The 18,257-nt window shown below is 43.2% G+C and overlaps 1 protein-coding gene across 1 annotated transcript in view; it reads right to left on the reverse strand.

Annotated features, from left to right (window-relative positions):
• GASK1A (golgi associated kinase 1A) overlaps nucleotides 1–17,871 on the reverse strand; it is a 67,394-nt gene extending 49,523 nt beyond the window's left edge. Inside the window, exon 1 of the mRNA XM_082258638.1 lies at nucleotides 17,456–17,871. Coding sequence (XP_082114764.1) covers nucleotides 17,456–17,458 — 3 coding nt within the window. The 5' untranslated portion in view covers nucleotides 17,459–17,871. The remainder of the gene's footprint in view (nucleotides 1–17,455) is intronic.
• Nucleotides 17,872–18,257: the final 386 nt, after the last annotated feature.

The following is an 18,257-nucleotide window of genomic DNA, read 5'->3' on the forward strand; positions in this document are numbered from 1 at the left end:
CCAAAACCCCACCACCTAATGATGCAAGAGCCAGGATAATTTGTACGGAAGAAGCCTCCTCTCAGAAATGTCTCTGCATAAAAATATATATATATATATATACACATATATAAATACACATGCATATACATATATGATGCACATCCATATATATCGATATACATTGCACAGGTGCTGTTCATGGTTCAGAAAGCTCCTACTTATCTTACCTCTTCAGCAGGAGCCATAGCTGACACAGAGACAAGGGAAGAGAAGCCTGATCCTGAGGTTTTCTATAAGTAAATATGGGTCTGTGTATATTCCCAAGAACCAATCCCTTGAAGCCAAAGGGAGAGAGAGTGAGGGAAGAGACCCATTTAGATGCAATTTCCAGTGCAAAAATGCTATTCTCTTATCAATAACAAAACTCCCGCTTTGTCTTACCGCTTAGAAAAGAGCCAGAGCTAACACAGAGAACAGGAAAAAGAGGCCTGATACCTGAAGTCCCCTGTCAGTGTTGGTGGGTCTGTGTGTATTCCCAAAAACAGGTCCCTTAAAGCCAAAGGGAGAGAGAGTGAGGGAATAGACCCATTAAAATGTTATTTTCAATACAGAAATGCCTTCCCTTTGTCCATAATAGAGCAGACTTACTGTGCTAATGAGTGAATGAGATAGATTGCTGGCGCCCCGTATGACCCAAGCTCGCGGTGCCTCCTTTTCCCCGGTCTGTCTGGGAACTAAGTATTCATCTCCCCGTGGCTCCTGGTGTCTCCCTAAATACACCGCACATGCGCGGAATTGAGGGCGTGATGAAATCACTTCCGGCTTGTGTTGCCGGCAAAGAGATCCCGCTCTCTTTTTGTTATGTTCATCGCCTAGCAACCCTGCTCCTCCTCTGAGGGGCGTGACACTCTGGGTCCCCACCACATATTTGTCCTGGTTTCCCGAGGACACATCCCTTCAAGAAGGGAGAGATGATCACTGCGGTAAAATAAACTTTGTAGCTTACTGTTTGTTGTGCTTTTCAGGAATGGCATTGCAAGTCCCTGATGAAGATATATATAGATATGTTTTCCGAAACGCGTTGGAACAATGTACCACTCATAAGTAGCCCAACACATTATGTAGATCTATTGTTCATTACATGTATCAATATGTATTTGCCTCAAAATCTAAGGATTGTTTTGCTTAATTGTCAAACATGAATATGTTTTGAATAAAGACACGGATTTTATATATTTATATAGTTTATTTTGGAAAATGTAGTCTCTATTGTTGCCATAAAGTCCCAAATTCAAGAGGGGTTTTTTCACATGTAATGCGTTGTAGATTGCCTAAAGCCTCCTGAGATGAGTTAAGCGCGAGTTTCCAAGGAGGCTCTGGGAAGCTGAGGTGGAACAGCAGGCTACTTACCACAAGAAAGGTATCCCCCCTCCCTCCCAAAAAAATTATATCTGGGATTTTGTGGGAGGAGGGGTGGGAGCAACATTCCTGAAAGTAGGGTGAAGGTCCACATACATGGCAGTTCCACAGCCAAGTTCCACACATTGGCTTATAAATTTAACGTGCCAAAGTTGGAATTCTGAGAATACTGTAATTAACTTTCAGGAATATGATGTGTGTACATGTTTTTATTCTGTAAATTATAACATTTTCGTCACAGTGCTTTTTATAATATCATAAATTAAGTAGTAAGGGGAGATGTTCAGACTAGGAACAGGGGAGCAGAAGACTAAAGCAGTGGGGCAGGTGTCAAAGCACACACATAAGGCCTCATGTACACTGGTTTATTGTAAACGCAGTTTCTCCTGACACGTTTGGCTTTTTATATGCCCAAAAGCTCCTCTCCTGAATGTGATTCTTATATGTTCAGAAGAAGGAGCTTTGACTGCCTCCAAATGCTGCTGCTTCCAAACTCCTCTAAAAACCTACTGTATGTGTGCATGGACACATAGGCTTTTATTAAGGTGCATTCAGGGGCTTAGGCAAAAAAACGCCAAAAGCCCTAAAAACGTCAGTTGAAGAGCAGCAGTGGAGCACCTAAGAATTATTACAGGCTACTAGAAGAGATGAAAGTGGAAAGGAAATTAGTATAGATAAAGACAGCTGCAGATGTGTATGGGAGTAAATAGGTAGAGCAGCAATTATGCTCTTCAGCTCTTTGTTCTTCCAAAATCGCAGCTGCCTGACGAAGTCTATCCAAAGGACCTTTAGACTTTTACTGTCCAGAAGATGTTTGCTATTTAGCCCTGGCTGTGTGCTCTCTCTCGCAGCACAATACAGTTTTACCTCTAGTGACTTCTAGTGAGTGAAGCTGTGAGTTTGCACTCACTACCTATCTTGTTCCTTTCTTGAGCTTGCTATCTTCACTATGAGGATCCTTACGTTACTTCTTGACCAAAGATGCTCTTCATCCTAAATCTTCAGCCAGTCATAATTTTCTATAAATACATGTAATATCTCTTACTTGCAACCTTGGTTCTTGTATTTATTCAGAGGAGAGAGTTTCCTGGATTCATTCTTGTCTTACAGGCAGGGCTTTTTTTCAGCGGGAACGCGGGGGAACGCAGTTCTGGCACCTCCTGAATGTATGTAATGGCAAGGAGTACTGGGTTGTGCTACACTCTCTATTGATGCTGGCTGCTGAGGAACCTATTGTTGCTGGAGGGGATCTATTCCTGCAGGAGGATTTATTGCTGCTGGGAATATCTAATGTGGCTGCTGGGGGATCTATTGTCTCTTGAAGAGATCTCATTTTGCAGGGGGGTCTATTGTTGCTGGGGTGGGTCTTATGTTGCTGAGGGGTCAGTTGTTGCTGGGAGGGATCTACTGTTTAGGCAGCAGTCTATTGATGCTGGCTGCTGGGAGATCTGTTGTTGCTGCTGAGGGCCCATTGTTTCTGGTGGCTGGATTTATTGTTGCTGGGGGATATATTGTTGTTGGCTGCATGGGATCTATTTTTCTGCTTTTTTGTTATCATTAACAATTTCAATACAAATTACTTAGTACCACAAATGTTACTTTGTTCTGTATTTTCTAAAAGGGATGTTACTGGGAGGTGGGTAATGGGTGGAACGGAAGGTTCACGGAGGTAGGTAGGGACGGAGACAAGGGGTAAGTCCAAAAGAGGGAGTTCCTGCACCTATTCTCTGAGAAAAAAAGCCCTGCGTACAGGTATAATTAACTCCTTCAAGAAGTATGCACAGAGCTCAAATTCAAATTTATAGGTAGCTTACCAAATGAAATAAGACATCCCTGTTAATTGACTGAGCAAACTGGGAGTTTTGTCAGTGGTCCATTATAGGCAGCTTACTGAATGGAATATAATACAACTCTCAAGGGATTCGATGAACTAGTCAGTTGGTCAATGGTTAGAAATGTGCTTGTCTATAGGAAGGCCAGGGATAAAAAAAAATGTTATTCCAACATTAGGACTGATCAATTATACTAACGGAAGAACCTCCCATATCCGCACCAATTCTGAATGATTTTAGAGACAGTTGGCAAGCCCACTGGCCTAGGCTACAGTATATCTACTATATCCACAGAACACAGGCAGATAAGGATTTGCAATACAATTTGGCTAAAATTGTCTCAAAATGAAAGCAGACATGAATAGGATATTAACTTGAGGCTCCTTTAGTGAAAATTGAAAGTGATATTAGGAATTAAATTATTTTTTCATTAAAATAAAAAAGATTTTATACTTGATGTTATATAAAAAAAAGATGTTATACCTGCTCTGTGCAATAGTATTTTTTATGTTTTAAAAAGAACAGAGAAGAGTTAGAGCCTCTGTCAGGTTGTTTTTACTCTTTCAGAGGCAGAGGTTGCAATAAATAACACCTCAGGCTCCTTTTGGACCTGTTGGCTGGCCCATGGGGAATTTGGCTCTTTCAATAATAATCAGTAAGTACCATCTCTGTACCTCGAGGGCCTTCGTCATCTTCTCCTCTCTAATTTATTAGAATTCCAAATACAGCAGCCTAAGCAGCTACGTTTTGGCCCCACTAACATTCAACTACAAATGCATCTATGAGAGCAATGTACACAATGTGTTTGACCATTATCTTCTTGTCCTTTCTCTTCTCTCTTCTCCACTCCCTCCTGGTGGCTGCATTCATTTTTCATTTTTAGGCTTTTTTTCTTTATTTTCACCTGGTGATCTGGCCTGTACAACACACTTTTTCTTTTCTCTTTGAGTGTCTCCACTGTAAGACACCATAAAGCTGACCACAGATGGTTCAAATCTTAGCAGGTTTAGCAGGGAGTGGCGGAAGTGGCAGAAGTCGATATACCTGCTAGCAATAATCACTGTGTTCTCCCGACAGAAACGGCTCCCTGAGCCCCTAACTGTGTTGATGAGGGAATCTAGCAATTTTCTTTCCTGCAACCACGGGTTGCAGGAAAGAAAATTGAATCCTCTATGGCCTGCCTAAGAGAAGCAATAAAGTTACCTTTAGCATTGTTGGTCTGGGGAGAAGGTCGTGTTAGACTATCAGATTTAAAGCGGAGTTCCACCCAAAAGTGGAACTTCCGCTTTAGGTGGTCCTAACCCCCTGACATGCCACATTTGGCATGTCATTTTTTGGGGGGGGGGGGGGGGAGCGGGTACCTAGTTTTGACAGGTACCCGCTCCCACTTCCGCTCGGAGCGCCGCCTGAGCGGAAGTTCTCCTCTCCCCCTCCCTCCCTGCAATCTTCTGGGACATGTCAAAGGTCCCAGAAGATTGCCGGCCAATCACGGCGCGTAGCGCAACTCACGCATGCGCAGTGCGTACCCGGCTGTGAAGCCGCAAACTGTCACAGCCGGGTGCCCATAGCAGTGATGCCGGCGCCGAGGGAGAGGATCGAGGCTTCGGGCGGCCGCATCGCTGGACCGTTGGACAGGTGAGTGAAATGGCTGGAACTCCGCTTTAAATGAACTTGACTAATCAATTAAAGCCGACCTTCAGCTAATACTTTTTAGGCAGTTACCTTAACAGTTTTGTTTTCTTTTGGAAAAAAGAATGACTAAAAGCTGACCAATGTAAGCGATCCTGTTGGTGTTAAATGGTTTGTCTCAAACCTCTAACTGCTTTCAACAACTCTTAGGTTCCATGTACACGGGACGTTGTAAATGGCCGTTTAGGAGCAGTTGGGCATTTTTGTCAGAAGCCCCTGAACCCATCTCTATGTTATCTTATCTGTCCATGTACACAGGGTCGTTTACATTCATTTGCAGGCAGTTGAGTTTAGGGACATTTTTTGGAAAGCAATTATTTGCGTTCCAACGTGTGTTTCCCGGCGTTTCAAACGAAAAAAAACGAACGTGACCGAACGCGATGACCCGCGTTTAGCGCCCGAGTTTTTCCATTTTAACCACTTAAGCCCCGGAGGATTTGGCTGCTAAAAGACCAGGGGGTATTTTGCGATTCGGCACTGCGTGACTATAACGAACAATTGCGCGGTCGTGCGACGCTGTACCTAAACGAATTTGACATCCTTTTTTTCCCACAAACAGAGCTTTCTTTTGGTGGTATTTGATCACCTGTGCGATTTTTTGATCATGCGCTATAAACAAAAAAATAGCGTCAATTTTGCAAAAATAACAATATTTTTCACATTTTTTTATATGAAATTCCCCCCAAAAAAAAAGTAAAAATCAAAATTTTTTAACATTTTTGGCCAATTGGTTTTATGCTACATATGTTTGGTAAAAAAAATCGCAAAAAGCGTATATTGATTGGTTTGCACAAAAGGTATCACGTTTACTAACAAAGGGAAAGATTTTTGTCATTTTTGTTGGTTTTTTTTTAACGCGTAATAGCGGCGATCTGCGATTTTTTTTGCGGTACTGCATCGTTCGGGCGGACAGATCTGACCCTTGACTGACATTTTTGACACTTTTGGGGTTACCAGTGACATTTCTACAGTAACCAGTGCTATATATATGCACTGTTACTGTAAAATTACACTGGCAGTGAAGGGGTTAACTTTATTTGAGAGGGAGGGGCTGTGGGTGTCCCTAGGGGCGTGATTCTAACTGTGATTGGCTGTGGCTTGAGCTGTAGGAAGAATGATCAACGGTCCTACATAGTAAAACCGTATGATCAGTGTTTCTACACAGGGGAGAATGACAGGCGCGCTCGCTCACCAGAGCCTCACAGGCTAGTGACGTAACCGATACGTTACTCTGCCTGTGAGGGGCTGACCGCCGCAGTATATGTACTTGCGGCGGTTGGCAAGCCGTTAAAGGGGAATGATTTTTTTGACCTCTAGGAAAGGTTCTAAACGCAAACGCCCACAAACGCCCGCTAAATGCAGGTGCAAACACGACCTAACGGACGTTTTAAACGTCCTAAAAATTCCAGCATTCAAAGGGACTTTTAACAACGTCCCGTGTACATGAAGCCTTAGGCCTCATGCACACAGGAAGTTTTTTTTTAACTCTTCTAGAGGCCAGCAGCGTTTTTGCTGAAAAAAAGCCTGACGCTTGTAAAAGTGTCTAAAGCTTTTACAAGCTTTTAGGAGCTTTTACAGGCGTCAAGCTCTTGGGCATTAAATTCATTTAATTGTACAGAATAAATAATTTATTCTGGCAATTGCAATGGACTAATGCTCAAGGACTAGGATTTGGGTGTGTTCAGCAGCTTCTAGCAGCTTTTAGTAGCGTCAAGCATTTTTTCTGCCCTAACTCTGCTGCTCCTAAATGCACTGATAGTGGGGCTTTTTTCTGTCCCTAAAAGCCCCTGCCACAAATTGCTGCTATAAAAGGCTATGATTCATGGGAACATAGGCTGACATGCAGGGGAGTTTAGAGGCAGGAAAAAAAAAGCCAGATGCCCCTAGGAGCAGCTGCAAAAATGACCAGTGTGCATGAGGCCTGAAGATTAAAAAGCGTTTTACTATCCACTCTAAAGCCTCATGTACACAGGATGTTTTATTAAGAAGCCAGCAGGGTTTTTGCAGAAAAAATGACTGACACTTGTGATAGTGTCTAAAGCTTTTTACAAGCTTTTACAGGCATCGAGCATTAATTTATTTCATTTAAATAATTTATTCTGGCTATTAAAATAAAATAGAGCTCAAGCACTAGTGTTTAGGTGTGTTAAATGCTCCACTTTTGCTGAGAAAAAAACATTCCCCTCTGAGTGATCTCTGTACATTGCAAGGATTATAACAACCTTTGTTGCAGATTCCTACCTTTTTAAGAAATCACTGTTTGTTCCTCTGTGCTGAGTGGGTTTAACCGGAGTGGTTTCATAATTATCCAGCTGTGCAGCTGCAGAGCACTAATGTGGAAATCTGCTGGGCCTGCATTTAGACATGTTTCTGTTGGAAGTATTTTTCTAAAAATGACCTTTTTGTTCCAGGAGATGCCTGAAATGTGACTTGTATCTTAGACAGACTTCTGGGAAACTCGGAGAGCCAATCACACAAGCAGGAAATGATGTTTCTGAGGTGTGGTCAGTATACATTCTGTGTACAGAACAGGAAGCCATATTGCATAGAAAATTACAGCGGCTCCAGATTGAAAATGTTACAGAATTCCCAGCCATTTTGCTGGATGTGGGTCCGCCGGGGTTACCGCTAGCAACAACAGCACATTTAAGCTCGTTCTCCAAGTGTGAGCACTGAGACAATGACCAGTCCAGTATCTTTGGGTTTTTATATTTATTTGAGAACTTGGATAGGAGTGGGATGAATGGGATACTCCTTTGGCTCAACTATGCACAATTTGCTGCGGACAACTGAAAAAATGCTAATTTCTGATCACCTCCTTGTGACTCAAAGTCCCTTTTGAAGCTCCCTTTGGCACTCCTTGCTGAGGTAGCTACTTTATCACTGCTGCACTGCTGAACACTTGTACACTTCAGGGCCCGCACTGGCACCCTCTCTCACACTCTTATCTTCAGGGCTTAGACACTGGCACCCCCTTTTCTAAGCCTTCTCTACTGGTTAGCTGGCTCCTGGATCCCTCTGACCTTCTGGAGTGGTCCCCTATCCTAGGCAGACCTCTGGGCAGTTTACAGTACTCACGACACTGCTTTCCTGGAAACCTCTGCCCAGCCGCTCCACTCGGTCCACAGCACACCGGTTCCCTCTCCCCCCAGGGCCGGTCCTACCATGGGTCCCACTGGGTCCGTTGGACCCAGGCAGCACTTTGAGAGGGGCAGCAAATTGATACCCAAGATTTTTTTTCCTAGCAGTTTTGTGTGTCATCAGTTGGCGGCACATTATGGGCAGCATTTCCCCATCTCATACTGCTGCCCATAGTGCAAACTGATGAGAATGTGGTTTGAAATTGAACATAATGGTATGTCATATAATTGTATGTAGACAAGATGCTGTTGTATATAAATTTGACCTCCTGAAAAATGTAATTTTAGTTTTAATTATCACAATATAAAATAAAATTGCGTGGGCCTTTTGGTGGGCGTGATTTTTTTTTTTTTTGGAGCGGCAGCATTTAATTTTTGGACCCAGGCAGCACAATGTCTTGGGCCAGCCCTGGCCCCCCCCCCCCCCAAGAAAATATTAAAGATATATTTAGCTAAAATTTCAAACAAAATCACTATTAGCAGACAAATATAACATAACCCGCATAATTCCTGCTAAATCTAAAAAAAAAAACGATGTTAAATAATTAAAAATAAGAAGATGAGATGAGAAAAATATACAGGCTGGGCAGTTGGAGCTCAGTGATTAGAGAGACAGAGAGAGAGAAACAAAGTTACAATTTACAAATAAACTCCTGAGCAGAGATAAGTGCTGGGAGGGGGGGGCCCACACAAGGGAGGGGGCTGGGAGGGGGGGGGGGCACACAAGGGAGGGAGATTAGTGAGGGAAAACTGTCTCTTTCTCAACAGATAAAAGCTGATAGCAGGGAGAGGGACAGATCAGATTCAGGTGCTGGAGGAAGATTTCTGTATTTGTTGTTCATCACTATTCCCCCTCTCTGTGTGGGCCCCCCTGTGTGCTTGGGCCCCCTACAAGAGGGCTGGTGGTCCCCCCCCCTATCAGCGGCCCTGCTCCTGGGACTCTGCATCCTGCCAAAGACCCCCTGTCATGTGCCCCCCTCAGACTTATACCCCATCCCAGGATGCATTGCAGGAGATTCTGCCCTCTGGAATAGATACAAGCCCTGGTGTGCTATTGGCCAGGTTTCCTCCACTGTCCAATAAGAGCCCTCATTGGACATAGTGGGGAGACTCCCAAAGCTCAACAGGCACACCTAGAAACACATGACAGCCTAACTGAACAATCAGGCCCCCCCTGATAAGCAGACAGGGCCTCCCTTATGGTTTTCCTAGCACCTACCTAGGAGGGTGCTACATCAGGAAAGGTAATTTTTTTAATTACAGTATGACTTGTGTCGCATTTTTTCTTTATTTACTATTTCTTTTAGCCTCGAAAGTGGAGTTACCCTTCAAGCAGCTTCTAGCAGGTTTTAGTAGCGTCAGGCCTTTTTTTCTGTTCAAACTCTGCTGTTCCTGGATGCACTGACAGTGGGTTTTATTTTTCCTGCCTCTAAAAGCCTCAAAAAGCTCCTGTCACTACATGCTGCTGAAAGCTTATGTGTTCATGGACACATAGGCTAACATGGAGGGGCGTTTAGAGGCAGGAAACAAAAACGCCACATGCCCCTAGAAGCAGCTGTAAAAATGTCCAGTGTGCATGAGGCTTTAAAAGAATTAAAAAAAAAAAGCCTAAAAAAAGAAAATAAATGCAGCCACCACATTTTTATTATATCACAGCTTACCAGAATTGGTAAGCTGTGATATAATACATTTTTGTTTTTGGGTTTAGTACTGCTAAAACCTGTGACCACTGCTGCATTGTATATGTAATTACCAAAATTTAATAAAGACATATTTAAAGGGTAAACAATATAGTATATACAATTGCAACACAAATCATATTGTAATTGAATGTTATTAAAAAATTACCTTTTCTTTTCAATCTGCAGCTGTTGTAATTTTCTGAAAATGCAATGCAATATGGCTACCTGGAGCTGTGCTCTACACAGAATGTGTACTGACCACACCCCGGAAACATCATTTCCTGCTTGTGTGATTGGCTCACCAATTTTTACAGAAGTTTGCCCAAGATACAAGTCAGATTTCTGGCATCCCCTGCAACAAGAATATCATTTTTGGTGAGATACTCCCAATAGGAACATGTCTAAAGGGATGCAGGCCCAGCAGCTTCCCTCTTTAGAACTCTGCAGCTGCCACAGATTAAAGTGGAGTTCCACCCTAATTTTATACTTACCTCCATCTTCTCGCTCCGGGTCACCTGAAAAACAAATGGATAATCGCAATTTTTTTTTTACTTACCTTGTAGAGAAAATATACTTACCTTACTTCCTTCTTCCTCCCCTCGGCGGCCGCGGCGATTCGTCACTTCCTGGCTTTTGCAATGATTCCTGGGAGCTGAACGTCATCGCTCCCAGGAATCATTGCGCCTGCACCGGCCCCGACGTCAGTTCCGACGCGCGCGCGTCATTCCCTTCTAAACAGCTTCTGGGCATGCCCAGAAGCTGTGGAGGGATGACGCGCGCGCACCGGAAGCGATGTCGGGGCCGGTGCAGTGCATCGTGGGACCGAAGAAGAAGGAAGAGGACGCCGAAGAGGATCGCGCTGGCTTCAAGCTGCCCACACCTGAGATGGCAGCGCTGGAGAATACTTTTTCAAGGTAAGTATTTCTCCTAAAAGGTAAGTGCAACCCGGGACAGATCAGAGGCTAGCCATTATGGAATGTACTAGCCCTGACTGTCCCGGGGGTATTTTTTTAAAAAAAAATGTGCACTGGGTGGAACTCCGCTTTAATATGAAACCACTCCTATTCGACCCACCCAGCACAGAGGCACAAAGGAACAAACAATGATTTCTTCAGACTAACAAAAGGTAGGAATCTGCAACACATTTTGTTAAAATCCTTGCAATGTGCCTAGATCACCCAGAGGGGAATGTTTTTTTCTCAATAAAAGTGGAGTCATGCTTTAAAGTGGAGTTCCACCCTAAAATTTAACTTCGGTCCATCTTCTTGCTCCCGGTCACCTGAAAAACAAATCGATAATGGCAATTTTTTTTTTTTTTACTTACCTTGTTTTAGAAGAACATATACTCACCTTACTTCCTCTTCCTCCCTCTGCGGCCACGGCGAGTCATCACTTCCTGGCTTGCAATGATTCCTGGGAGCTGAACGTCATCGCTCCCAGGAATCAATGCGCCTGCACCGGCCCCGACGTCAGTTCCGGTGCAGGCGCGTTACACCTTGCTAAACAGCTTCTGGGCATACCCAGAAGCTGTGCAGGGATGACGCTGCAGCCCCGGAAGTGACGGCGGGGCCGGTGCAGTGCATCGTGGGACCGAAGAGCACGCAGAAGAGGATCGTGCTGGCTTCAGCTGCCCACACCTGAGATGGCAGCGCTGGACAATACATTTTCAAGGTAAGTATTTCTTCTAAAAGGTAAGTGCAACCTGGGACAGTTCAGAGGCTATCCATTGTGGAATGCACTAGCCCTGACTGTCCTGGGGGTATTTTTATGTATTTTTTTTTTGTTTTAGGTGGAACTACGCTTTAAATCGAAATAACCTGTCAGTTCTATTGTTTCCTATGCTACAAAAGAGTGTTTTCATTGCCGTCCTGTAAGTTTCCTTGTTGGAGGAGACTTACCATCCTTTCCAGGCCAACAGATGCATTAGAAAGTCATTCAAAATCTCCCAATGGGGACGCAGAGATAAAAACCTGAGGTCCTAAGTCTTTTGCAATACACCTAAAATATAAAAAATAAATTTTCAACTGGTGTCCCAGTTCAACTTTGTTTTATGCTTACGTGTCCAGTAATTTGGAAAAAGTAAAAAAAAGAGTTACAAATGCTTTCAAACTGACACGTATTACTCTTCTTCTATACAAAAGGTAATGTGGAGGTCTGGAGGAGAACTACTAATAGCTTAAACATTTGCTGGAGGAAAAGACAGTGTCATATTTCCACAAAGGCACCCAGGAGCGGAATTGTGAAGGCTGCAAGTTTACGTCTCTCAATGGCTGACCTGCAGAGCACCTTCATGAAATTCCAAACTTCTCCTGAGCAGGAAGAAAAACAATTCACTTTAAACATATTTCGAAATTCGCCTGCACAGCTGATTCACATTAACGGCTTCTGGCAAAGATTGTAAACTCCCTTTTCATAATAATATTTACTGAATGAAATCCGTGGTGGTTCCATAGATGAATCTTCTATTTACATACACCCTAAACAAGACTAAATCAACTGATGCTACCAAAATGTCATATCTGCTCTAAAAAAAAAAAAATTAAAGAACAAATTATTGTACATAGAGTTTGATCATTTATCGTGAATACATGTCTCGTGAATAAATATTCTTATATATTCCATACTGTAGACTGTTTTCACTAAGATTGGTATATGCTTTTAAAAAGAAATTAATCAATAAAAAGAATTCGCTACATATTGATTTGTGGAAATAAGTGGAGATTCTCCTACCGCACAGATCTTTGCTTATTGACATAAATAGACACTATTATATTCAGAGCAGTATAAACATTCTGACAATAGAAATGGTAATAAAACAGAGACAGATATGTTGTATGATAACTATTATCAGGGCTTTTTTTCTCAGACAATAGGTGCAGGAACTCCCCTCTTTCCGAGGTACTTTTCTCTGGCCCTACAAACCTCCGAGCACCTTTCCTTGGTCCCACCTCCGAGCACTATTCCTTTGTTCCACCTCCGAGCACCATTCCTTGGTTCCACCCCCTACCGCCATTCCTTGATTCCATCCCCTACCCACCTCCCAATACTGCCCTTTTAGACAATACAGAACAAAATATAATTTTGTGGTGCTAAGTAATTTTGTATATAATTTGGAAGTGATAACAAGAAACGTAGTAAAATAGATCCCCTGCAGCCAGCAACAATAGATCCTCCTAACAATGGTCCACATACCCCCCCCCCCAAGAACAATAGACTCCGGCAGCAACAACAGATCTCCCTACAGCTAGCATCAATCGACCCCTCCCTCAACAGTAGATCTCTCCCAGCAAAAACTGACCCCCCAGCAACATAGAACCCATCCCCAGCAACAATAGATTCACCACCAGCAACAATAGACTCCCTTGCTAAAATATATCCCCCCCCAGTTAGAGTAGATCCCCTCACAGCAAGCATCAATAGACCCTGCAGCACACCCCAGCACCCCTTACTATTACATACAGTCAGTTCTGGAGGTGCCGGGACTGTGTTCCCCCGCGTTCCCGCTGAAAAAAAGCCCTGACTATTATATATTATGTTGATGAAAGAATCATGCATTGGATGGGACTGCACTGCTGGAAATTAGAACACAGGGGAACCCTCAGAAATGTTTAAACTTAATGGCAGCGGGAGCCATTGGCTCCCGCTGCTGTCAATCAAACTCAGTGAGCCAATGAGGAGAGAGAGGGGGCAGGGCTGGGCCGCAGCTCCATGTCTGAATGGACACACAGAGCTGTGGCTCAGCTTGGGTGTCCCCATAGCAAGCTGTGTGCTGTGGGGGCACTCGGCTGGAGGGAGGGGCTAGGAGCACCAGAGAGGGACCGAGAAGAGCAGGTAAGTATAACATGTTTTGTTAGTTTGAACAAATAAAAAATGAGACTTTAATATCACTTTTAACCAATACTCAAGCACCACTACATTCTGACTCTAACTCTTAACTAGTTAGATTAGTTCATCTTAAAAAAGGATACAAAGTGGGTCAGGCCAATCCTCAAGTCCACACTGATTGCTGTTTTGCCACCATGAATAGCAATCTACTCGGTGATCCAGTAAATAGGTCCTGCGGATCACTTACTAGTTCACTTCTGTGATGCTTTTTCTAAGACCATTTTTAGTGTAAGCTGGAATGTAGTAAAATTCAACTTAAGGGAATTTATACCAAAATGCATATCCAAAAGTCCACATAAACTGTCATTATATAAATGTAGTAATTCCCTATTGGCCTGTTACATAGCTGACTATACCCTGAAATAGAACATGGTATGCTGATAATCGGTCCAAAGCGTCCTTCTCTTCACTAACATTACAATGCGTTAAGGCTTGTTCACACAAGCCATATGCCACACTCCAATGCACCTACATTACAACACACTGAACTGCAGAACAACACACGGTGTGCACTACATTTTTGTGTTTTGAGGTTTTACTGCTATCTGGGGCTCCATTAAATCATTGTCAGCAAGAGGAGGAAATGAGGGGAAATCTCTCCATAGGAGCTATGATTGGCAGCAAAACCTGAAAGATGATCTAATCCTTACCCACGCTATCCACAACAAACAAAAAAAAATGTGTTTGGATGGTTATACATTTTAATCAAAATTAATGACAGGAATTATTAGAGAATTGTAGTTAGATTATTAAAGGAGATACCCAACTAAGGCAAAACTCATTCAAACGTGTTACAGTTGCTACTACTTATCACCAGGGCTTTTTTGGAAGTTGGAACGTGGTGGAACTCAGTTCCACCACCTTTGGCTCAGGCCCTCTGCTCCCTGCTCATCACTATCACTTATAAACACAGAGGTCTGGCTTCCTGTGTTTTCCAAGTGCAGAATGGGGACAAAGGAGATGCCGGTACCTGGGGTGCAGTGCGAATGCTGACACCCCCACTGGATGATCTCCCTGCAAGTGAGACAGGAAAAGCCATCTACCGTATGAGGGGAGGTACTAGAGAAGAAGAGGGGTAAAAGTGAGATGTGAATGGGGGATGCAGAGCTAAGCATCTGAAGAAGAAGGTTGAACCCCTGAACTCTGCACAGTATACATTGCACAATCACAAACTCTGCCCATAGAACACCCCTGAACTGCACTGTATACATAGCACACTCCCAAACTCTGCACGTAGCAACCCCTGAACTGCACTCTATACATTGCAAACTCCCAAACTCTGCACGTAGCACACCCCTGAACTGCAATGTATACATTGCACACTCCCAAACTCTGCGCGTAGCACACCCCTGAACTGCACTGTATACATAGCACACTCCCAAACTCTGCACGTAGCACACCCCTGAACTGCACTGTATACATTGCACACTCCCAAACTCTGCACGTAGCACACCCCTGAACTGCACTGTATACATTGCACACTCCCAAACTCTGCACGTAGCACACCTCTGAACTGCACTGTATACATAGCACACTCCCAAACTCTGCACGTAGCACACGCCTGAACTGCACTGTATACATTGCACACTCCCAAACTCTGCACGTAGCACACCCCTGAACTGCACTGTATACATTGCACACTCCCAAACTCTGCACGTAGCACACCCCTGAACTGCACTGTATACATAGCACACTCCCAAACTCTGCATGTAGCACACCCCTGAACTGCACTGTATACATTGCACACTCCCAAACTCTGCACGTAGCACACCCCTGAACTGCACTGTATACATTGCACACTCCCAAACTCTGCACGTAGCACACCCCTGAACTGCACTGTATACATTGCACACTCCCTAAACTCTGCGCGTAGCAACCCCTGAACTCTGCACTGTATACATATCACACTCCCAAACTCTGCATGTAGCACACCCCTGAGCTCTGCACTCTGCGTGTAACCCCACCAAATTCTGCACTCTGTACATAGTGCACTCCTGGTATTTGATGCACCTTTAAGACCCTCCCACTGTTAGTGAAATTTTGATCAGTTTGGGGGGCAGAGCTCAGGGGTGTGATATGTATACAGTGCAGAGTTCAGGGGTTGCTACGTGCAGAGTTTGGGAGTGTGCAATGTATACAGTGGTTGACAGGGGGTCGTGGTTGAGTTCCTGCACCTTTTTTCTGAGACAAAAAGGCCTGCTTATTACACATGTGTGTTGCATCAGCGCACTTTCACACTCGATGAGCACTGCACTGAGGTGCCATTAATTTAGAATAGCACCCCAACACACAACTACAACACAGTGAACTGGAACAGTGCTATAGTTGCAATGCACATGCGTGTAGTGTTGGTGCACTTCATTGGAAAAAGGGGCATGCTCCTTTTTTTGTGCGTTAAGATGTACTGTCAGCACAGTCCAAATGCATGGGCTGTAGTGCATGCCAAAATAAAAAAAATAAAAAAGTTTTGCCTTTAGTTACATTTTAATGCAAAGCATAGTGTGACTGGTCCCCGTAAAGTATAGGTTGATATGTAGCAAAACAATTGTTCTCTCCGTTCTCTCTTTTTCTATGAAAAAAAGATCATGGTCAAATATTACATATTGAGAAAACATCTTTGGCCCTCCCTGTGCTAAGGATGAGCTGTGCTACATTCCATTTATCTGTTACAAGACCTATCCTCAATCTTCCCCCGCCGCCCACCTTTTTCTAATCTCACCTTCCCTCCAACCTTAGCAAATAAAACTATACAGTCATCAGCTAGTGCCCTAGGTAATGGCTTTTACAGGCCATCTGTTTTTTATTATCTTCTCAACAAACTGAACAAGCCTTTACCCACAGAAATCTTAGAGATTCGGCACTTTTCAACTCCCCCTTTTTTTTATTAGTTTACACAGCACTCATTCAAATTAACTGAAAACTGTACATAGACACTGATCAAAGCTGTGACATGTACATGTCAGCATTTCTGGGTACAAAGCATGTGTCAGTTTATGTCTATATTAAATTAGTGAAATCTCAGGAAATGCCATGTAAGCAACACATTTCAGTTGGCAGACTGATCCACAGAGCAAAGCAAATAAAGGTGGCTTGCCAACTGTCCCTGGCTTCCAAAGACAGCCCAAGTATGAAAAAGTAGCCCATTGAAACTTTGGTTGCTTCTTACATCACTAATGCTTTTTTTGTATACATTGTATCTATCTCAATCAATGATTAAATCACTAATCACAGTTGTATATAATGATTTGTGATTCTTCAATAAGCTAACTCAACATTAAACTTGATGATGCAACATTCCCAAATGTATATTTAAGCAAGTTATAGAGTATTATACCAATACGCAAAAAAATTGTGTTCAGAAACTCCCAGATCAAGCTTTTAACTTTCTAACTTCACAAGTCATAGAATTCTTTAGTGTCACTCTATGATTAAATGCTGTTCAGCATAAAATACCTAAGAGCGTTCAGGTGTTCCTGATGTATATCTGTTATACCATCGATAAATGGACAGCATATTGGCATTGATATGGGGTGAAACCTTTTCACTTTCATGAAAATCCCTTTGTTACTTTATATAACAAATGTTTTTCACCTATAGTGAACAGTGGCATAAAAGTAGAAGTCAGATCTTGTTGGGTTCAACGGGAGTGGAGAATATCTCATGACAGTGACCACATTGTCACCCCACAGGCACTGGAAGGGTTATGTGAAATGTATATGACAAATGCTGTAAGCTGATGCCTAGCAATGCTGAACACAATGCCTGGCCACTCACCACACACTCATCACTATAGCAAAAGCAACTTTACAGACTCAGCAATCCATACCATGTCTTACAGAACAAAGCACAAGGCTGAACGGCCATCCAAAGTAGTCGTGTGCCCTTCTTCTGGACCTCCTTTCCATAGGCAGGCAGTGCCTTGTCCTCTTTTTTTCCTTAGGATCCTACAAGTGCTTCACAAGTCGGGAGTATCAGATTCAAAAGGCTCACACTCGTGCAGCAAGCTGTCTGTATTCCCTCTGCAAATCCCATCCAGATGCATTGTAGACAATGGTTACTGTTTCCAAACTTTCTGTTTAGTTCGCATAAAAATGTTCGAGTTGGCGGTCTTACCCCTGCAAATACTTCTGTTAAATAACCTATTAGCTTCCTGCTTCCATTTATACTTTCTGAGATTATTAGATTCCCCCCCAGGGCTGAGTGTGCTAGATCAACCAAATTATTTGTGTCACTCAGTACAGCAAGGGCTGCAGCCAGCTCAGACCAGACTGTGAACAGGAGGAGAGGGTGGGATGGAGGTGAGGCAAAGGAGGGGGTGGGTGATGTTTCGAAGGGGTCTGGCAGAGGCAGTAAGGAAGGAGTCGCTCTTTTATTTGGTGAAGATCTTTTTTCACAATAGGAGTCCCCTTTTTTTTTACCATTATTAAAACATTTTGAGAAAGACCTTTAATAAACTGAAGGCTTGTGCACAAAAGTGACATCAATGCCACATTTTACTTCTGCCTCAGGATATTATAATATTCTCTTATCTGGAATGAATTATATGGATCTTTATTCTGGTTACAGACAGCAATGGACAACTCCTGACCGAATTTATTTTATTAGTATCTGTGTCCTGGAGACAACAC

This window comes from Pelophylax lessonae (assembly GCF_965119305.1).
Source record: "Pelophylax lessonae genome assembly, chromosome: 5".
Lineage (NCBI taxonomy): Eukaryota > Metazoa > Chordata > Amphibia > Anura > Ranidae > Pelophylax > Pelophylax lessonae.